The sequence below is a fragment of the Candida albicans genome, chromosome 4 (genome assembly GCF_000182965.3).
Source record: "Candida albicans SC5314 chromosome 4, complete sequence".
NCBI classification, from domain to species: domain Eukaryota; kingdom Fungi; phylum Ascomycota; class Pichiomycetes; order Serinales; family Debaryomycetaceae; genus Candida; species Candida albicans.
The window spans coordinates 1,229,647-1,251,491 of record NC_032092.1 but is presented as its reverse complement, the minus strand read 5'-3'; the positions used below and the strand labels follow the sequence as shown (position 1 = coordinate 1,251,491).

Below are 21,845 nucleotides of genomic sequence, written 5' to 3'. Positions count from 1 at the left end.
AAAAAAAAACTGAATTAAAGAAAATAAAAACTTACTCCAGCAAGAGCTTATCACAACATAATAACAAATCGATCAACCCCTCCTCTTTGGTCTCTTTGGAAATACAATTACTTCCTTCCTTTCAACTCCTCAACTTCTTTCAATAAAGCAGTGATATATTTCGAGGCTAATTCAACTGTTGTTGCCTTTGAAGGAATACTTACTTCATCGTGATAACTCTGGGGAATCAATCTTCCCAATTCTTGTACTGCATTATTCATTCTATTTCTTCTCCCTTGTTCTGCTAACTTATGGGAAGCCTTTTTTGTTGCTGGCTTTTCAGATCTTTTACCACTGGAGTTGGTACCATTATTTGCTAGCATTTTTGGTGATGTTGAAGCAGAAGTGGAAGATGATTCATCGGAGCTTGAAGATACTGAATTCCTGTTTTTTGAATAGCTTGGTTTACGTGATAGTTTGCCATTGTTAGCACCTGCTTTTTTGGCCAGCTTTTTATCAGCAACTGTTCCGGCTCCACCTTCAGCTAGTTTACCCATAGTGAACCCCATTAATGGAGCTCCGGTTATTTCAACCGGTTTACCATTTGGAGGTAACATTGGATTACTGTCATCTTGTTGTTGTCCTTGTGGTGCTAGTGGTGGTTCTACTGATGTTTCCATTGGTTCACTTTTCACAGTTATCGTAGATTCCGGTAACTTTTCAAACTGATTTGTAAAAGAAAAGTCCTGCTTTTGAGAATTCTTGCCATTTTTTGTAATTGGTGACTTGTATGGTTTACCACTACCATTGACCGTGGTAGCATTGCTTGTATGACCTTGCAAAATTGGCGTTCCATGAGGAGTTCTACGTTTGTATTGTTTGTTCTCATCTTTACTAGGAGCATATGCTGAACTAGTTGATCTTCTTCTATCGTCAGTTTCCTTGTGATTTTTCTTCCCACCTTTAGATTTTATTGTAGATGGCTCGGCATTCAATGCAGGCGACGTCAATGGTTCGAAAGAAATCTGTACAGCAGGTTGAGGGGAGAATGAGCTACTGTGCAGATTGTTGTGACCACCACTATTATTACCATTTTCCTTATCAGCCTTGCCATTTGTATCTAAAGGGGCAACGACGGGCGAAACTAAGGGGGTAAAGACAGCATCGGGTCTTACGTGCTGTGAGGGTGCTGAAACGGATGAACCAGTATTTTTGCCGGCGACAAAAACACTATTGCTTGAACTCTGTCGATGATAGTAATGATGTGGATTATATGATTGATCGTTTTGTCCAGGTAGCACTGGCGATGAAAGTTCACTTAAAGGGTCTTGTTGTCTCTGTTGTTGCTGTTGTTGTTGTTGTAACTGTTTCAATTTATCAACTGCTAATAAACTTGGAGTCTGGTCAGCAGGCAATTGCGGCGGAAATGCAGAGGATATGTGATTTGGATCAGTATCAAAATTCAACTCTTCAGGAATAATAAAACCTATTGTGTCTAACCCGAGATCAAAAGATTGAGGGTTGGTTGTTGATGAAAGGAGTGGTGGTTGTGGGGCCATGCCCAAGGCACCAGAAGAAGTTGGGGTGTCATTTGCAGATGGTGCTTCAGAGTCTATATGTGAGCGTGAATGACAATGTTGATGTTGGTATGGCTGTTGACTATGTTGCTGTTGGTTGTTTAAATGTGGGGATATGTGCTGATGTGGCTGTTGGGATGCTTGTTGTAAATTAGGATTATGATTATGGAATGATATTGGTCCCGGAGTATTGCCTGCAGACTGGTTAGTGTGTTGTTGGTTGTCATACATTTCCATATGTTGTAAGAACACCTGATCACTGTCTGCAAAAGCAGTGGGAGTATTAGAAACAATATGTGGCGTGTTTTGTTGAGACGACGATGGTAGTTGAATATTACCTGACGGGGTTGAATGATTGGAGCCACCATCTATATGAAATAGTCGGTGGTGTTGAGTCTGTAATGGGAGTTGCGGATCTTGATTAGATATGTGACTCTGTGACTGAGGAGCCAACTCATTGTAGTAAGAAGGAGACTTTCCTGGTGTTGTCCCGCTTGGTGAAAATATAGGGTTCCAAACTTGCTGGTCCATTTAATATGATTTTGCTGAAATCAATGTCAAAAGATGTTGGTTCAACCTAGACTGTTTATCTTTAAGCGTTTTCTATATCTGGCTGTTTTTCTTCTTTTTAGTTGGAAAGAAAAAGAGCGCAGTTATTAACTATTTTAGTATCTGTGACCTAACACGCTTTGTTGTTGTTGTTGTTGTTTCAATATGATGGGTTATATTAAACAAAAAAATAATAGAAATCCTTCTTTTACTTAAAATAAATATACTTAAATCTCTTGTGCAGATTTTGTTTCTTTCAACTTTGACTTCGGTTGGTATTCTTTTTTTTTTTGGTTTTCAGTTCTTTTCGTTTTTTTGTTTTTTTTTTTCCCTTTTGTCCTTTTAGTAAAAAAAATTAATTTTTATTCATTGTTTTGCTTTTTTGGTAAAGGGGGAGACAAAATAGAAATTAAAGAGAAAGAGATTTGTGTGCTTTGATTTACAATATTTTCTTACTTTAACTGGTCAATTTGATATTTTGATTTAATTAACATGATGTAATTTCACTTTACTTGATGCAGAGGATGATCTCGGGGAGATGTACCAGTCTTAACATTGATCAAAACTCTTCATATTTAAAGATTTGGCCGTAATTTAATTTTTCATTTCTCTATTGTTTGTCCAATGATGTTTCACAAAAGTATTCAATCAAGACATCAGTATCATGAGTACATGGCTGATTGCAATATTAGTTTACACTACTATGTGAACTACATTCGTTATTGAAGAAATAAATATAATACTAAGAGTGGAGAATAGTATTATACTTTACTTGGAAATGAAATTAAAAAATATGTATTAATAGTTAGTTGCAATAAGACGTGCCAAAATGCAAATTCTCACATACTTGGTTATACGGAAGTGACGCAAAGTAAGGGGGGAGGCAACAAGCCACGTGGGCCTGGTTTTATCACCAGTCAAAAATATTAATAACCACAAAGCTGAGACTTCGAATCTTTCTTTTTTTCTTTTGGTATTGATAGATGTCCGGGTATAATCTCGGCTGGACTCGGCACAATTCAACTTTGATGTTCCCTGTTTAGGTATATAATATGGCGCAATAACAACAGCTGAAATCGTATTGGTAACAAATACTATTGACTGCATAGATTAAACTATTGGTAAGCAGTTGGTCTATGGGTTAGGGTATTTGGATATACATAAATTGACTCTGGATGATCTTTTTCCTCCGTCTCTCATTTTAGCCACTAGATAATTAACTGGTGTGCCATTCATAATTGTATGCAGCTCCATTATCCTTCAACTATGTTTTGTAAGCAGACCAAAGGTGCACGGGCAAACACTCTACGAGCAAGAAATAGTGTTTCATTACATTTTGAGACGTTTGATTTAAGTATTTGGTTATCCAACGGTTAATATTTGTGTTCCGATTATAATTATAGGAAACTATGCTTCTTTTTCTATTGAATCTGGGAGAGCATTTTCTGGAGAATAGTTTAAACGGTAATATCGCAAGGGATGTAATATAAGCATTGATACAGTCATACTATATATAGTCTACACAACTTCGATAAATCCGAAATTCTTTGGCTTAATATAAACTATCTATATGTACTATTCCAAACATAAATTATGTATTATTATCATTATAGATCAAAACAAAACAAGGAAAGAAAAAAAAACCAAAGCTATTTACATATTCCATAACCTTTACCCAAAGGTTTCTAAGTTCTTTTTTTATTCTTTCTTCTTGCTTACCTTTATTACTTTGTCAAGCTTTATATTTTTTTGAACTCTTTTTTTGGTTGTTTGTTTATTATATTACGCTGTTGGCATTGGGTCATTGAGTATATCTTTTATCTCACTAGATTTACTTGACTTCTTGATCACAGTATTACTCATTGTTTTAGCCTTGTTTATGGGTTCGCCTTTAACAACCTTCTCCATTTCCTCTTTAGTCAAAGTCTCATACTCCAACAAACCTTCTGCCAATCGTTTCAATTCTAGTCTTTTATCATATAACAATTTTCTAGTTCTTTTTTCACTATCCAACAAATAATCTCTAACTTCATTATCGGCCATATTTCTAATTTGTGGTGACCAACTTTCCCAGTCATCACTTAATCTAACAGGTCCAATTTTATCACTCATACCATACGATGTGACCATGGCTCTGGCAACACTTGTTGCATTCGACAAATCAGAGGCACATCCAGATGTAACGTTTTCCTTGCCATTGATCATTTCTTCAGCAATTTTACCTCCCATACAAACATCCAATCTAGCAAAACATTCCTGTTTACTCATGTCCACTTTATCCATTTCTGGCAATTGGAAAGTAATGCCTAATGCACGTCCTCTAGGTAAGATTGTAGCCTTATACAATGGTGTGGCACCCTTAGAAAACATGGCCATAATTGCATGACCAGCTTCATGGTATGCAGTATTGATTCTGCTCTCTTCAGTTATGACCATCTTTTTCTTAGCTGCACCCATCAAAATCTTGTCCTTGGCCCATTCAAAATGATTCATGTCAACAGCTGGTGCAGATAGTTGTGATGCATGCACTGCAGCTTGATTTACCAAGTTCATTAATTCAGCACCAGACAATCCAGGGGTACCTCTAGCTATAATGGAAGGATCAACATCATCGGCAGTTTCAACATTCTGCATATGGTGTTTTAAAATATCTATTCTACCTCTAACATCAGGTAAATCAACAATAACTTCCTTATCAAATCTCCCTGGTCTGGTTAATGCCTTATCCAAAGATTCTGGGAAGTTAGTTGCACCAATAATAATAATACCCTCAGTTTGACTGAATCCATCCAATTCAACTAACAATTGATTCAATGTTTGCTTAGCATATGCTTGATCTTTAGGATTTCTTTTACCCCCAATGGCATCCAATTCATCAATAAATATGATAGCTGGTGCTTTGTCACGTGCTTGACTGAACAATTCTCTAATTCTCTTAGCACCAACTCCGACATATAATTCATCAAACTCAGATCCTGACATGAAAAAAAATGGTACTCCTGCTTCACCAGCAGTAGCTCTGGCCAACAATGTCTTACCTGTACCTGGAGGACCAGTTAATAAAACTCCTTTTGGTAATTTACCTCCTAATCCAGTGAACTTGGAAGGGTCTTTCAAAAAATCAACAATTTCTTCTAATTCGGCTCTTGCTTCATCACAACCTTGGACATCTTTAAATCTAACTGTACTTTGCGAAACATCAACTGATTTATCACTAGTTTCACTATTTCTGAAAATAGTTCCATTTTCCACTAAATAATTAAATGCATTAGTGGCCCCATAGGTTAACAAGGCAATAGGGATCAACCATTTTAGCCATTTTGATAAAATCGTCAACAATGATTCACTAACAACAACATGAACTGGTTCTTGTCTCGAGCCAAACCCATATGGTAATCCAACACCTATATTCCCCCCGTTGGTTTGATATTGTGTCTGGTGTTGTTGTTGTTGTCTAGCTACTTCGGCTGCTTTGGCAGTTTGTCCAACTTTATTCAATGCATCGATGTACAACTGTACACATTCTGGGGATGAGGCTATACCTGGGGTTTCAAACCTCTGAACCAAAATGTGTGGATAATTATAAGCCAATAATGTTTTGTAGAATTCTAACTGTGCTTGAGGGTTATTTAATTCATTGTTTGCTATCTGTTCTTGTTGTTGTAACAAGTTTATCGTTGAGTGTGATGCAAATCTTCTAGAATTTGCCACGGGATTTGAACCTTGTCTTGATCTGAGATAATGTTGGTTTGTTGATCGTAATATTTGGGTAGACAAGCTTCTTATACTGCTTTGACTGTATATAATACCCCTGGATATGGGTACTATCTTGCTCAAAGAATTCATTAGTCGTGATATGAATTTAGTATTGTTGGTAAAACAAGCTAAAAAAGAAAAAAGAGCAGTTTTTCGGCTTGGTTGTCACTCTTTTTTTTTTTGTTGAGTGGTGATATTTGCGCATGTCAAGTTGTGAGACGTTAAAGGTAGTGTGGAGATGCCAAGAGGAAACCTCAACGATTATGGTGACAAGTAAAACGACTGTCAATGTATTACTTGGACTATATACAATGTATTAGGTTGTCTAGTAGATTGGTATCTTTATTAGAGTATATCTTTATACAAGTGTAACATCAAAAGTATATACAAACCTATATTGACACCTATAACCAGAAATGATTAAAGTCACGTGATGTGGTTCTCCCAACAAGTTTTAAATTGTTCCCAAAAAACACCCATTTTGCACTGACCGTAGCTGTCGACTCAAATTATAAACCAGTTTACTGGAAAATCCTAAATTTGAACTGACCGTAGTCGTTGCCTTCAAGTTTTCAGTAAGCCACTCACAGACCCTTGCCAGCAACTTGCCGTAGTTGTGGCCAGCTGGCTTTAAAAACTATCTTGGTGCTAGAGAATGGTACAAGCGTTGGCAACCGGCACAACCGTATCCCAGGATAGGATAAAACCTTCCCAGCGGTGGCTCTTGTACCTCCACTTTGCACCTAGCACCCTGCTTAGGAGAGATTCGCTGCACTATGAGAAGAGTTTCGAATCCGTGGATCTCCAACTACATCTTCCTCGGACCTACTTCTTCTTCTCGAAAGCACCATTCATAGCATCGTGTCTCCTATCCCCCGAAATATCGTCTCCTATACGAATATATACACTATATGTATGCCACAAAAAGAACCTACATAGTCATAAATGCTGCCAACTTGTTAGTTCTAGATAGTAAATGCAACAGCACAACAGATGATGGAACTATTAGTATCATTTATGATGATTGGATAGTTATTTGAGTTTTATCATTGTAATTGTGTTTGTGTAGCTTTTCGTTTGCGCCAAATGCATTTCTTCTTTTTTATCAATGTAATATCTGATAGCGCCGGACCGAGTTTTGAGGCTAGAGCAATGTCAATACTAATGCTCTCTCTTACTGGTATTGTATGAGTAGACAGTATTAGATTCTTTTTAGGGAAAATTGATTTGATATGGGAAAAAATTGTTAGCGGCAAATACATTAATTTAAGATGAGGGAATTTAACTAACGGCGACAGGGAAACATAAACTGGAAAAGTAGCAGACCAGACACGGAAACTTATTGCTATAAAGAAATCATAGAGCGGGTTGACTGATTTGAAGTTGTTTGATAAATGTGAAAGAAAAGGAAAAGAAAAAGTGACAACAAATTAAAAGAAAAAATTTGGATGCAAATAAACGATTCAGGTTATATATATAGTGAGAAAGAAATATCAACCACAAATAGTTTWWTTTAGGCGTGTTTTTTTCCTAGATAATTAGACAACACTATTAGTCGCTGAGTTATTTATGGTAGAGTATTTGTGTTTATAATGACAAGTCTCTATAATTTTGGTGATCTATGTTGTTGCGAAACATTTTCAAAATAGCCACAGTTCAAAAAGAAGCTAGAGCTAGCTAGATCTGTTGTTTACCAGATGCTGAGCGGAGATAAAATCAGCCAGCAGAGTATTTTTATCTCTCAGTACTGATGACTTTTTTTATGACAAATTTCTGACCAAATTTGTCCAAAAGTTGAATAATATCCCGTGACCTAAACAAACAAGCAAAGAAATTGTATCCAACTGCAATGCGAGCTGCCGTTGACAAACGGAATACTTTTAAAGGTAACTGTACCAAAGCTTGTTGGTGATACGATTGCCGTTTGTATACCTTCTTTACAAATCTATTGATTGAATTGACAAGGCTTTTGTGATTATCCACAAAATTGATACAATGAGCTTTTCTAAAGCATTAATATCAAGTCAAATAGTTACTTTGGCACCTTCTGTTTATTCATTCTTGTATAGCTACACCTACGTTATACAGGATAAATGAATGGTGTGGAATCTTGGACTACTGTTTTCTTTTTTTCCGAAGAGGGTCGCAGGTCTGCGCGTGTTTGTCTGGGCAATCAGAATCAAAACTCAAAACAAAACAAAAAAAAAAAACAATTTGAAAAAGATCCTTAGTTAAAGCTCTTTTTGATACACCCATTCAATTAACTAATCATAATGATGCCACAGGTACTACCAAAAAGAAGATCAGAAAAATCCGATGAAAGAAGAATAAGTACCAGTAGTAGTACAAATAGTTCCAATAATCATAATCACACTCCTAATAGAGCAACACCCACCTCCAATAGGATTATGGCAAATAGAAAGGTACTGAACCGAATTATGTCAGCAAGACACGTCAGCAGGTCTATAGCAGAAGATGCAGACACTAGCAATTCATTTGACGATGGAATTGGCTTCAATGAGAATAAGCATACCATCATGTCTAATTTTGAAGAATGGATTAAAATGGCAACAGATAATAAAATCACGGTCAAGAATTCTTGGAATTTTGATTTGATTGATTATTTTCACGATTTGAATGTGATAAAAGATGGTGAGAGTATAAATTTCCAAAGGGCATCGGCTACTTTAGATGGGTGTGTAAAAATATATTCGAATAGAGTTGAATCAGCTGCCACCGAAACGGGTAAGTTGTTAAGTGGATTAAGTAAAAAAGATGATGGGCATCATGGTAACCAAGAAGCCGGCAATGGTGATGATGATGAAAATGGAGAGAACGGTGACGATGATAGAGATGGCAATGACGAAGATTCTAGAAAGAAAAGGAAGTTTAATCGTATTGTTGAGTCGACACTAGTTGAGTTTGATGCTATAAAAGTGAAAAAACTAGAGCAAGAATTGGCTATTGATCCATTATTTAAAAAGGCACTAGCTGAGTTTGATGAAGGTGGCGCCAAAAGTCTATTGTTGAATACGTTAAACATAGATGTATCTGGAAGAGTGGTATTTGATGCAACATCAAACCCTATTCAAGAGACTGAAGATGCCAATCAAATAGAAACTGATTCCCAACAAGTACAGGAACTACAAACATCAGATACAAAACAGTCAGCCATATCATCATTAAAGCTGTTTTTGTTCAAGGATAATGAGAATTTTGACGACCTAACTCTTTGTCCTTCATTAGTCGAGTTCCAATCTGCATTAGCAGATGTCAATAAAGCTAAAAGTATCCTTAATGACTTTAACTCAAAGATTACTAATGCAGCACAAGAACCACTTGCTTTCAAAGAATCTGAAGAGAATAATGACTTTGATCTTGGGGACTTTAACGACTTTGGTGGTAATGACGACTTCAATGATGATATAAATACTCATGATAACAGTAGCCACAACGATCCTTATAATAACATTGATAATACAATCATGAAAGCCTTGTTTAATGATAAAACAGACAGCAGCATTTATTCGCGAACACAAAGCACAGCAATTATGGACCAGGACTTGATGGCATATTTTGATGACCGAATGAAATCAAATTGGCGTGGTCCTGATAATTGGAAAGTTGCTGCATTTAAAAAGGCTAATAATATTGACCAAAAGCAGTCTGATTCCTCAGTTAAACAAGAATCATCAGCTCAGACGTCGACAGCAAGAAGAAAACCTGAGAATATCATTATAGATTTTTTCAATGATGACGATGATGTTGATGAAGATATTCTTTTTGAACCACCAAAGAGTTTAAACTCGATACTGAAGAAAGGTAATTTTAAACTGTCTGACTATATACTACCTGATGACATAAAATATAACTCAGCAAGACTAACCAATTTGTTTACAAAACCTCAAATTGCTATAATGTATTACGGAAATAAGAGATTACAAGGAATCGATGGACAGCTACTCACCGATCAAAACTATTTTGCAGAACAATATAGGCAACACGAAGAAGAAGAAAGAGATAGACTTGCTAACTCATTTCATCAAGCTGAATGTGAAGATTTCGACAATGATTTTGGTGATAACAATGATTTTGGGGGAGTAGATTTCAATGATGCATTAGAAGCCGATGTACCAGAAGTAGCCACTTCTGAAACTCAGAGTGTTATGGGTAAGAGACGTCCAGAGTATGTCAATTTCTCAAGAGTTGCTAAACGAGTTGATGTGAAATTGTTGAAGGATAATTTATGGGTTGTCATGAAGAATCAATTAGCAGACCAAAAGGAAGATTCTCCAGATAAAGAAGAAGAAGAAGAAGTAGCCGAAAAACAGACTACCATTGATTTCAAAAGTGTTGTTCAAAATGTTTTACGTACATACAGACCAGAGCAGGCAAAGGATTTATCAACTAGTTTTTGTTTTATTTGTGTGCTACATCTTGCCAACGAACATGGATTGGCTATTCAAAGTAATGAAGCTCATAATAATTTAACTATTATAGGCTCCTAAGAATTGATATTTATATATGTATACTATTGTACGTTTTATCTTCTTTTCCTGAACCCCTTTTTACCACCACGATTTACTCTATCTATTTCCCCCTGAGATATAACTAACCCGTTTCTAGTAGATCTACCAATACCATTAATTTTCAAACCTCTATCCCTAATTCTCTTATCAATTTTCTTACCGGTACCCAATCTATCACTAGATGAAGTCGAACCTCTTCCAGCATCCAAATCACGCAACTCCCCTTTTCTAACTTTGGATAATACTATTCCAGCATCTCTTGCGTCTTGTTCATATTTCTTTATTCTCTCGTCACGTTTTTTAATCATCCCCTTTCGCATAGCCATAGGCATTTTTTCTAATTTCTTGGGTAATCCTCCAGTTCTTGAATTTGTACTTGCCAACTCACGAATTCTCGAATCCAACGCTCTTCTACGTGCTTTACCCGTTGGATCGTCAAAATCAATCGTTTGCAAAGTCAAGTCTGCACCAGAATATTCTAATGTATTGGCCAAGATATGTGATTCCTTTAACAATCTTTGTAGTTTGAGGTCGTTGGCAAGGTTTTCCTCATCTTCCGCTTTAGACTTCGCAGATTGTTGTTTGGACTGTTGTTTGGCAGCGAGTTTTTCTTTTTTCGATATTTCTAACAACGTTGGAGCTCGTCCTGATTTTAATAGCTTTCGATCTTGTTTTGAAACAACTGGAAGTGGTGTATTAGAACTATCGTTGAGTTTAAACACTTTAGGTTTGGGGATATCATCCTGCTCTTCATCATCGCCTAAAAAGTCCATTTCCTCTTCATTAGAATCAGAATCGATTTCATCAAATTTCGAATCTTCTTCGTCTTCTCCCGATGATTGGTCTGGTGAATCTTGGCTTGAACGTTCGTCTTCATCTTCCAATTCTACTTGAGTCTTTGATTTGTCTTCAAATCCCATATCCTCAATAGACCCAAATTGGGCTTCAAAGTTTCTTCTTTGTATCTCCAATGCCTTTATATATTCATCATCTTCACTCATTATAGCCCAGTTTTGTAGCTTTCAGTTGATGCTCATCTCTTTATGATAATTGACTTTGTAGGGCTAATTTTTTTTTGGTTCCGCACACGCTTCTGATTGTTGGACTCGGTTTTATAACCACTTTCCATATCTAGTCCACGCGAGAGACACTTCATTAAAGATATACTCGAACCAATATTAGTATTAGCCTAATTCAGCCAAAGATGACCAAATTTAGGGGCTGCATTGATATCCATTCCGGACAAGTTAAGCAGATTGTGGGTGGGACATTAACTCAAGATGATTCAGCATCTTCTGAAACTTCATCAACTAAAGAAAACTTTGTCTCCACCAAACCTTCCTCCCACTACGCACAATTATATAAAGATTATAATGTGAAAGGATGTCATGTCATCAAATTGGGATCCAATCCAGCCAATGACGATGCTGCAAAATTAGCTCTTAGTACTTGGCCACACAATTTACAAGTAGGTGGTGGAATAAATCTCGACAATGCACAGTATTGGTTGGATCAAGGGGCATCACACGTAATTTTAACTAGTTGGTTGTTTACTAAAAATGAACAAGATAAGATGGAACTCGATTTTGGGAAATTACGGGAAATAAATAAATTAATTGGCAAAGAAAAACTAATTGTCGATTTAAGTTGCCGAACAGTAATTGAAAATGGTAAAACAAACTGGTATGTCGCAATGAATAAATGGCAAACAATAACAGACACTATTCTTTCAGCCGAGTTTTTATTAAAAGTCAGTGCCTACTGCGATGAGTTTTTAATTCATGCAGCAGACGTGGAAGGGCTCTGTAAAGGTATCGACGAAAAACTTGTGGAAAACTTGGGTGAATGGTGCCCAGTCGGATTTGAAGAAAAAATAGTGTATGCCGGAGGTGCCAAACTGATCAACGATTTAGATACTGTTGCTAAGCTAAGCAAAGGGAAAGTCGATTTAACTTACGGAAGCTCGTTAGATATTTTTGGTGGAAAATTGGTTAATTTTACTGACTTGGTGGAGTGGAATAAAGCCAACAGCAAGACGAACTAGAGTACGAGATATAGACTTCTATTGACAAAACTTGTAATTTATTTATACTACAGATAATCTTTTATAACATTAACCCCATTGAGCACCACCGAAACCACTGTCACCATATGGTGTTCTACCACCAGGAGTTTGACCTCCATCAGCACCACCATATTCTGTTCTGCCATACTCAGTTCTACCATAACTAGTGAACCCACCAGCTGCAGCTTCATTAACTTCAACATCTTCCTTATTTAATTCAATTGAAATAGCTGCCAATTTTGTTTGCAAAGTTTCTATAGACTTGATAATCACTTCATTTGGAGGCAAGTTACCAACAGTTTCCACATCAAAATAGTAAGTCGATGGTTTTGCTTTATAATCAAAAGGTGCCTCTGGATCAGGTGCTTCTTCCCAGTCACAGTTTTTCGATTTTGGCCATTCTGCCTCGGCGTCAACTTCATACCAATAGTCGGTATGTTTTAGTTTATTCCAAGGATCATATTCAAACCCTATAGCCGCAGTCGGAGACCATTTGGCGTGCTCTTTGGCTATTCCTTTCTTAGCAATACACGTAAGTGATAATTCTTGATGCTTTCTTAATTTACAAATCAATGGACCTCTTGCTTGGGGATCTCTGATGACTGGATCACCCAATTTTGAGCCGTTATGAGACATCTTTTGCAAATCTGAAGCATAAACATTCATGGTGGACTCGGTAGCACAATTTGCTATTAATTGTAATGTCACAGAACATTTAGAACAGTAGTTGTCACACGTACAATCTCGTGAGTAAGTCAAGTTATCGATTCCTTCACTAACTAAAGGAATCAATCCTAATCTATGGGACAAGAATTCATCCGCCAATACCGACGTGTTAACATCTATTTCAACCAAATCTATTGCTAGTGTTGGCACTTCGGCTATAATGGTTCTTCTCATTGAGTTTGCCACAGCCAAGTCGACATTCTTCAATATAAAATTGACATGGTCTTTTTCCGCTTCCCTAATAGTGACCGATGGCCCTTCATGACTATCTATTTCCATAGTGTACTGTCTATATTTGTGCAATATTCGGATTGAAAGGTAGTACGGTTGGATGTACCTGTTACTTGTACAATGATTTGTTGATTGTTTTTTTGAGCCTTCTGTTTTTTTTTTTTTTTTTTTTTACCTTCTAACAGAGCTCGTTTTTCTGACCCATTTTTATTCATGTTGTGTGTGTGCTAAGAAAACATCTCCATTTATTATACTATTCGATATCAATCACACACACACAATGTCTTTACCAATTCCTGATTTAAGGTTTGAACAATCATTCATCAGCCAGTTAAATAAGTATGCGGGCAACAAACAACCAGACCAAAAAAAACTACAACCATTGAGTAGTAAGAAATATAACCATATTGCCACTTTAACTGATGATGATTTGAAGTTAATGAATGAAGAACTAGACATTGAAGAAGAGGAAGAAATAGATAACTACACTGATAAACCACAGCCCAAACCACTTGCTCCTATAACCCCTTCGATAGTCATTTACGCTATAATAAAGGATCAAATGCTTATGCCTTTATTACAAGGATTCTTATGGACAGGAGTGCTACTTTGTGTACGTCCACTTTTAAAATTGGTAGTTAGAAACGGTCAATACGCCGGACATTGGGTGTCTAACTTGTTGGGACTAAATAGATTGGCGACATCTCGCTCTTCATTACATTCCAGAAGAAGTTTCAGTTAGAAAGTCTACCAAATAAATCCCAATCTATTATCTTTTACCTCTTTGTTGTATTTGTTGGGAAATCTAAAATGGAATTTGTCATACTACAGACATGTAGAAACTAGGACAATTAACAACATAGATTACGTAGCTGGCTAAACGGTGGAGAAATTAACATGAAATAGTAACCAGGAGAACAAGGTAGTGCGCAAACGACAAGAAAGCAAAGATATGTATTTCAAAATTTCAAAGAGCGCCGCAGCTAAACAACAACAACAACAGAAACTCGATTTCCTAATTAGCCGGATTAGATTTTCTTTCTTTAAAAAAATAAAGAGATATTTCCCCTTGGCTCTATTGCTTCATTTTTTTTTTTTAATTTTTATATTCATTTTTCTTTTTCTTTAATCACTTGCTTCTTTTTCTCTTTGAAGTTGATTAAACCATTGACATCACGCTTGATTGTATAAATAGTCGAGATGTTTTCTAGGAGAAAGACAAGAAGTGTTCATGACACGGCCTATACAGGTGTTAGTGGAACTGCCCCGAACAACCATCAACCCAATTCTGGAGCTTTAGCTGCTGCTTTAACCATTGGTAATGCCATGAAACAACAACAACCTGCACAAGCAGCAAAAAAGAATTCTAGTATAGCACGCTCTCAATCGTTCCAAGTTGCACCTCCAGCTGCAAATATATCTGAATCTGGTGGGAGTCTTTTGAAAAGAGGGTCAAGGTCAAGCATGCAATCGAAAGACAAGGCAGGAGCACTTGGACAGCCACCAAGAAGGTTTTCTGCAAATTCACGCAGCTCCTCTGCCTCGGCTGGCGGTTCATTCAATTCGCAAACTCAACACACACATGTCTATGATATCGACGATAGCTTCAACGATTCTTATTTGGATGAAATCACAGAAGAGACAAACCAGACATATTTGAACAATAAAGCTAGGATGAATGACTTAAGATTGCCAAAACAAAATGAAACCACGGGTAATTCAAATGTAATAGCTAACACCCCGGTAAAAATGGTTAAAAAATACATACCAACACCAACAGGTATCAAGGTTATCGAGGTTCCAGAGCTGCAATTTCAGAAAGAAGTTGCCAGAAGCAATTCAATGAGGTCAAACTCACTTTTGTCTAGATCTGGTTCGTTAAGAAATGTCTCCTTGACCAAGAAAAGTTACAATAACGTTCCTAGAGCTGCTTCGTTAACAGGCACTTCAAGACGTAATGGATCATCAAGTGCCAAGAATCCAAATCGGTCAGTTAGTTCACCTTTGAAGTCAATGCATGAAGAAGTTGTTTTGGAAGAATCTTTGGGAAAAAATGATGAACTAGAAGAGCAACATTCAAAGTACCAAGAATTGGAAAAGGAAATAGAGGAAGAAAAGAGATTGGCAGCACAAATTGAAGCAAAGCGTAAAGAATATGAGAGATTGAAACTGGAAAGATTGAAGAACGAGGAGAGATTAAAGGAGTTAGAGAAGGAGGTCAGCTTTTCTGATGATGTCACTGAAGCAACTGTATTACATACCCCTAATGAAGACAATATTCCTCTTAACCAGGAATCAACAACCCATGTGCGTGACTCATTCGTGGATGTTCCACTGCCTAGTAAATTTCCAACTGAAACTGTTACGGAAGAAGAAGAAGATGAAGAGGAAGTTCCTATAACAAAAGTGCCACCAGTTGTGGATGAGTTAGATGAGAAGAAGTTGAAAGACGAAGATGATGAAGAAGAGGATGTCCCTATTGCTAGTGTTCCTCCTGTAGTTGATGAATTAGACGATAAGCTTTTGAAAGAAGAACTGGTTCCTACTGCTGTAGATGGTTCAGAGAATAAATTCTTAGAGACTGATAAAGCTGGTTTTGCAGACACTGGCGTCACAACTGATGAAGCAGATGGTGCATCGCCAAATGGAAGAAGCCAGTCACTTTCAGAAGCTACTGATAATTTGAAACATCAAATACTTGGTACTCAACCTGAAGATTCTGTTTTGGTTTCGGTTCCAACTTTCCAAGTTCAAGAACAATCAAATACTGATGGAAGAATTGCCAAACCATTTTTGTCTACACTTGACGATGAAAAATCGACTGGTGATTTCAATCAAGCCGGCCATTTGAACTCATCTTTTGCTGAAAGGTCTTCTGTATCTGATGATGAAAAAGATTTCCAGACTTTGGATCCAAGTGTTGCGACAGAGCTTGGTGTGATCAACCAATATCAAAATCTAGAGTCGTCGGAATTGTTGCAACAAGACAATGCTTCGGCTATTACAATTGAAGAAATTGATGACTCTGATGAGGAACAAGAACGAAGCAACCTAGCCAGTCAATTGCGTCCCCAGTTTAGCAATAAACCGGAAATTATTGAACCCACAGTTGCTAGCGAAGAGAATACAGAGAAATCAAATCCAGATCATGATAATAGCAAAATAGAAAGTGAAGATACATTACTAGCACCGGGTGCTTCATCGAACGTTAGTTCTAAATCGTCACTTTTTTCAAACGATTCACAAAAGAAACCAATCAAATCTGCATTAAAGAGTGCATCTTCATTCACTGCACCAACTCAACAACAACAACAGCTGCAGCAACCAGCAGCTAAAGGAAATGCGGCCCAACAAGCGTACCTTTCTTTGACAACTGCAGAAAATACACGTTTGAACTCCAAGTTGTCCAATTCGAACCTTAACAATAACCCTGATTTCGCTTTAACTAAAGCTGGAAATGGTAGTGCTATTGGTGGTGGCGGTAATGCATTTGGCGGTGCTTATCCACTGTTTGGTAACCTCGCATCAGCTAACAAGCCAACTAAGAGATTATCTCAACAAACATTGAGAAAACCTCCACCACAAACTCAAAGAGGTGGTGCCAGACCACATTCAATGCAACACATCGAAAAGCAGTCTGGAATGAGCAATCGTTCTTTGCGTCCTAATTCAGCTGTACAACCAATTCCATCTCACCCAGCATTGCAACCTGGCTATCAGTCACCTTCTAAATTGAAAGCTGAAGCTCTATATGCCAAGGCTCAAGCCAGACCACATTCTGAATTTAAACCGTCATTAGCAAAGAAGTCGTCGTTTTCTCGAGAAATGGAATCTAATGGGCACAACAACCATGGTGTTCCCCCTAGATCTCAAGGAAGAAGAATTGGCGATCGACCTGCTAGAACGACATTGAGAGATCCAATTGCACCAACAGCAACTCAAAGTCATGCATCAAAACCATTTACTCCTGAGACTACAGCAGCATCCAAACCAGTCAAGTCTCATACACAACAAAAATTACAATCACAATCACAATCACAATCACAATTGCTGAATCATCAACAAGCAAAGCCGGTCCAACAATATCAACTGCCAAAGACATTCAAATCTAGGTTTAATGATTCCGATGATGAAGGTGTTGATTCATTGCCAACAAGAAATTTTACTTCACGCTTTAATGATTCTGATGAAGATATTTCGACACCTCGATCATCTGCTCCTTCTCCTGCTGTTGCAAGTTTAAGAAGAGATACAGAACCAAAAGATTCATCACCTAAAAAGGAAAAGAAATTTAAGAAATTGAGAAAATTATTTGGATCTTCAAAGGACTAATGATATGATGTGGTGATTTGGGATTTTCTTTCAAATACTGTTTGGTTGGTTAAAACAATGTGTTAGTAATATTTATCTTTACCCTTTCTTTTTTTTTAAATAATTTCAACTTATTGAGTATAGAAATCTCTGATTAATTATCAATAGCAAGCTGTTTAAGAAAGAAATAAAATGCACCACTATTTTTGGTATATACATATATTTAATATAATAATGATGAAATATACAATTAATAAAGTATATATATAAGATATGTATGGTATGTATAAATTATCATCTAATAACTCCAACTTCCAACTCTTTCTCTTCCTCTCAATAAAATAAAAAATTAACATACAGCTACTTTTATTGCTCAAACTCAATTAAATTCTCAGTATGATTACCGTTAGCACCATCCTTGTGTATATGGTTTCTAGCTTCCAGTTCTGCTCTGTGAAATCTCTCAAGAGTATTAGCAGCTGCAACTTCACTCTTAATTGGGTCAACGAGGGATTGTGCCTCTGCACCAAGCAACAAGTCTTTATCTTGTTCATCAATTGAAATCATACCAAAATCATCATCTCGTTCATCATCTTCATCACCAGCACCAGTTTTGCTAGTACTCTTATTTGATTTAACCAGGGCACTGCTTGAACCACCAGGATTTGAAGCACGTGAATCCATACGCAATCTAACTTTATTGGCAACTTTCCTTCCATCAGCCAACAACCCATCAAACATATCACGCAAATTACGCATTGGGTTGAAACTCGAGTCTAATGGTCTATTGAGGTGAGTTGCTTCTCTTAAGGTATGGCTGAATAATAATTCATAAGTTTCATCAGCTAGTATAACCATTCTAAAAGTTGGTAGATTCAAATACACTGGTGTATTTGGATTTAATGCCGCATTGTGAGAAAGTTTTTCATCAATTGCCAAATCTTTAATTAACAATTCTTGATCTTCTGGTTGAGCATACTCAAATGCACGTTGAATAAATGTACTTGCAGCTCGTAAATACCGTTCAATCTGTTGTTGTTCAATTTTCTCACGATTAACTTCAACATGTTGTGGCAAATCAATGGTTAATCCATCACCATTGGCAACTTGATTTTTGAACACCTCTTCTGCTACTTCATTTTCAACTGCTAATCTAGTAATTTCATCTAACAAATAACCCTCTTTCCATGGACTTGTTATGTACAATAAATCCTCGGATATTTGTAGTATAGCTTCACTATTTAATTTTCCATTATGGTTAGTGTCGTACAATTCAAAATAATTCGACATAGATGCCATTAAATCTGGGTCTACTAACGAATTTAACCCAACAACCAAATCTGAAAAAGTCAAGACACCTTGCTGTTCACTATCCCAATTATTGTATAAACGACGCAAAAAATGCCTTTCATTAGTCTCATCTTTAGGATCAACAAATTGTACCCAGTCACATATTTCCGACATAAATTTCAAAAATGCTTTAAAATCCATATAGCTGGATCCTGATCCTTTAGTTATATTGGAAACTTCTACTTGGGAATAAAACCTGTCGTACAATATATCTAAAGTGTCTGGTGGGATATTGCTGGTTCGTGGCAAATTTCTAATTTCCGTTCTTTTCACAAATGTTGAAATATTTTGATAAATCGAATCCCGGTGTTTATTACGATGAGTATTGATCATATCTTCGTTAACTGTGGAAAACTCTTTAAATGCAGTAACTAAGAGTTCTTGAAATTTTGTGACACTTCTATATTTGGGGTTGGGAGAATTAGGGTGAGCAGACTGGTCTAAAGTATGAAAATAATCTTTAATTATAGATATGAATGTTCCATCATCTTCAGTCTGCAAAAGTTCTTCTCCATTTTGCTTTAAAATAGCCAATGCAACTTGAAATAAGGTTTTTGGTCCTTGCATGAAAAATATATCAAGGATTCGGAATGCAAAAACTAATGGCATTGAAGACAAGTATAATGATAAAAACCACGGTAATGAAACAACTGATAATTGAATATCATTTTTGGTGATATGTTCCCAAAGCATAGGCATGGTATTCTGAACCAAAGATTCAAATACTTTTTGGTCCAATAAAGTTCCATACATGGTTTTTGAATAATACCCAGGTACTATTCTGTCACATAAAACATTCAACGCCCAAAATGCTTGTTCTTCAGACATGTATATAAGTAATGCTGCTACCACTATATTCATAGCTTGACAATAACCAACATCAGGATTTTTCCAAGAATAGGCTGTCAATACTCTTCTTAACCTCTCAATTCCCTCAGGTGATTGATATGCAGCATACTCGGGTAATGATCTATTCAAATCTTTTTCAATCTCTTCAATAGCAAACGATTTCTTGTCTTTATGTTCTTCTAATAGTTGAATATATTCACCCTGGTGTTCTAATCGTAAATACATCGACCCACAAGTCAATTCCCATATTTCTCCTCTTAATCTATTTGGTAATCCTACTCGAATAAGTTTATAAAATAAAGGTTTTCTAACCAAAGATAAATTTCGTCCATCGGTTTGAAATAAATCAAACCACATTTTCAATTTTGTTTTATCTTTGGATTCCTTAGGGTTACCTGGGAATTTAAAGACCAATCCTAATCCACCTGCTGGCATATGTTCAACCTTTTCACTTGACACTTTGTTTTTAGATAACAAGTATTCTGAGTAACAAGTCTGAATAAATGGTTGTAATTTCCCAACGTTTGATAAATTCTTTCTCAAACTAATAGTCAAATTTTGAGCAAATCTTTCACTTTCAGATCTAATACCTACCAAATATAACGTTATTGTCAATTTACTATATGTAGTAATGCTTAGTGCAAACCCATAATCAGTGGATACCAATCTTTCGACTTTTTTAATTGTTGATAAATGTATAGTAAATGAACAACTCTTTCTATCATAAGCATCTCTGAAAATTAAAAAATGTGGTGTCAAATATAGTCTTCCCTGTGGAAATGGATCATTGTTGTTTTTACAACTATCGTGAGAATATGCTGAAACAATGTTGATTTCGGCCGCTGATTCATAAATAACAACTTCGTTATCGGGTAAATTGTACTGTTGACAGAACAACTGATCTTTGGTCAACACCATTTGATTCTTGTTATTAGTGGATAGTACTTGATTCAAAGTATTAAGAGCCTTGTCTTTAAGTGAATCAAAAAATGCCATGATGAGGATGTTGGTTGTGGTGGTGGAGGTGATGGTAGTGGTTCAAATGACTAAAAAAAATGTATATATGGATATATGTAATTGAGAAGTTGAAAGAACAATTGTGAAAGTTCTAAAGAGAAAGAAAGAAAGATGATGAATAAAATTATAAATCAAAAGATAGAATACTTGGAATAATTAAAGATGTTGATGTCTAAAGAAAGGATCCCAATCTAAGATTTATTTTGTATGGTGGTTTTCGACTCTTTTTTTTTTTTTCTTTGTTTTGTTTAAAATTTTTGATTTTGGTTTGGGTGAATTATTATTTTGATTCACTTTAATTTGACCCCCTTATAATATTTAACAAATTGCACACTCACACACTCGCGTACACACTTACTCACACACACAAAAAAGACAATATTAAAGAATAGAGGGGATTCGTTTGACAACTATTGGTGGGAATTAAATGGGAATAATAACAGGAAACAACATTCACTTGAAAAGTTAGATAAATACAGTAACAGTTGTAGTAGGTATGGTGGGAAACTGTTTATGTGGGTAGTGGTAATTGTGGTTGTAAATCGCAAAATAAAAAAAAGGAATACAGACAACAAAAAATGAATAAGAACCCTTTCAGTATTGAAATCTCCTTATTTCTTTTTAATGAAATGATTTAAAGTCTTTTTAATCTAATGATTCAAAGTCTTTTAAAAATTCAAGATGTTGAATGATGATATTAATAAATTCGGTGTAGTTCCAATTTCAATTTGTATTCTTTAGTTACACGTAACAGTTTTTGTTATTTTGGTATTATATAGAAGTAAAGTGACAATTTATTGGTTGTCTCTTTCTCAAAATTTTTGTTTTGTTTTTTTTGTTTTGTTTTAGAAATTTTTTTGTTTCGGCTGATTTTGCATTTTCGTTTCGTTTGCCGTACTACTACTA

General features: G+C 36.1%; 9 protein-coding genes across 9 annotated transcripts; 4 read left to right on the top strand and 5 right to left on the bottom strand. All coding sequences in view use genetic code 12, as the record gives it.

Annotated features, from left to right (window-relative positions):
* Positions 1-107: 107 nt before the first annotated feature.
* On the bottom strand, positions 108-2,087 carry PHO4 (phosphate-sensing transcription factor; the record flags this gene model as incomplete). Its single annotated transcript, XM_711468.2, has 1 exon — positions 108-2,087. One exon carries the CDS (start codon positions 2,085-2,087, stop codon positions 108-110), a length of 1,980 nt encoding a protein of 659 aa, XP_716561.2.
* Positions 2,088-3,887: 1,800 nt separating this feature from the next.
* Positions 3,888-5,951, bottom strand: YME1 (i-AAA protease; the record flags this gene model as incomplete). The annotated part of the gene is made up of 1 exon (XM_711467.2): positions 3,888-5,951. One exon carries the CDS (start codon positions 5,949-5,951, stop codon positions 3,888-3,890), a length of 2,064 nt encoding a protein of 687 aa, XP_716560.2.
* Positions 5,952-8,134: 2,183 nt separating this feature from the next.
* BRN1 (condensin subunit) lies at positions 8,135-10,369 on the top strand (the record flags this gene model as incomplete). Its single annotated transcript, XM_711466.2, has 1 exon — positions 8,135-10,369. One exon carries the CDS (start codon positions 8,135-8,137, stop codon positions 10,367-10,369), a length of 2,235 nt encoding a protein of 744 aa, XP_716559.2.
* A 35-nt stretch (positions 10,370-10,404) lies between these two features.
* Positions 10,405-11,391, bottom strand: CAALFM_C405650WA (uncharacterized protein; the record flags this gene model as incomplete). Its single annotated transcript, XM_711465.2, has 1 exon — positions 10,405-11,391. One exon carries the CDS (start codon positions 11,389-11,391, stop codon positions 10,405-10,407), a length of 987 nt encoding a protein of 328 aa, XP_716558.1.
* A 203-nt stretch (positions 11,392-11,594) lies between these two features.
* CAALFM_C405640CA (1-(5-phosphoribosyl)-5- ((5-phosphoribosylamino)methylideneamino)imidazole-4-carboxamide isomerase) lies at positions 11,595-12,434 on the top strand (the record flags this gene model as incomplete). Its single annotated transcript, XM_711464.2, has 1 exon — positions 11,595-12,434. The coding sequence occupies one exon, from the start codon at positions 11,595-11,597 to the stop codon at positions 12,432-12,434; it is 840 nt and encodes a 279-aa protein (XP_716557.2).
* A 69-nt stretch (positions 12,435-12,503) lies between these two features.
* Positions 12,504-13,460, bottom strand: CAALFM_C405630WA (DNA-directed RNA polymerase II core subunit; the record flags this gene model as incomplete). Its single annotated transcript, XM_711463.2, has 1 exon — positions 12,504-13,460. The coding sequence occupies one exon, from the start codon at positions 13,458-13,460 to the stop codon at positions 12,504-12,506; it is 957 nt and encodes a 318-aa protein (XP_716556.1).
* A 232-nt stretch (positions 13,461-13,692) lies between these two features.
* Positions 13,693-14,154, top strand: CAALFM_C405620CA (uncharacterized protein; the record flags this gene model as incomplete). Its single annotated transcript, XM_711462.2, has 1 exon — positions 13,693-14,154. One exon carries the CDS (start codon positions 13,693-13,695, stop codon positions 14,152-14,154), a length of 462 nt encoding a protein of 153 aa, XP_716555.2.
* A 458-nt stretch (positions 14,155-14,612) lies between these two features.
* CAALFM_C405610CA (uncharacterized protein) lies at positions 14,613-17,744 on the top strand (the record flags this gene model as incomplete). The annotated part of the gene is made up of 1 exon (XM_711461.2): positions 14,613-17,744. One exon carries the CDS (start codon positions 14,613-14,615, stop codon positions 17,742-17,744), a length of 3,132 nt encoding a protein of 1,043 aa, XP_716554.2.
* A 345-nt stretch (positions 17,745-18,089) lies between these two features.
* On the bottom strand, positions 18,090-20,918 carry GYP2 (Gyp2p; the record flags this gene model as incomplete). The annotated part of the gene is made up of 1 exon (XM_711459.2): positions 18,090-20,918. One exon carries the CDS (start codon positions 20,916-20,918, stop codon positions 18,090-18,092), a length of 2,829 nt encoding a protein of 942 aa, XP_716552.2.
* Positions 20,919-21,845: the final 927 nt, after the last annotated feature.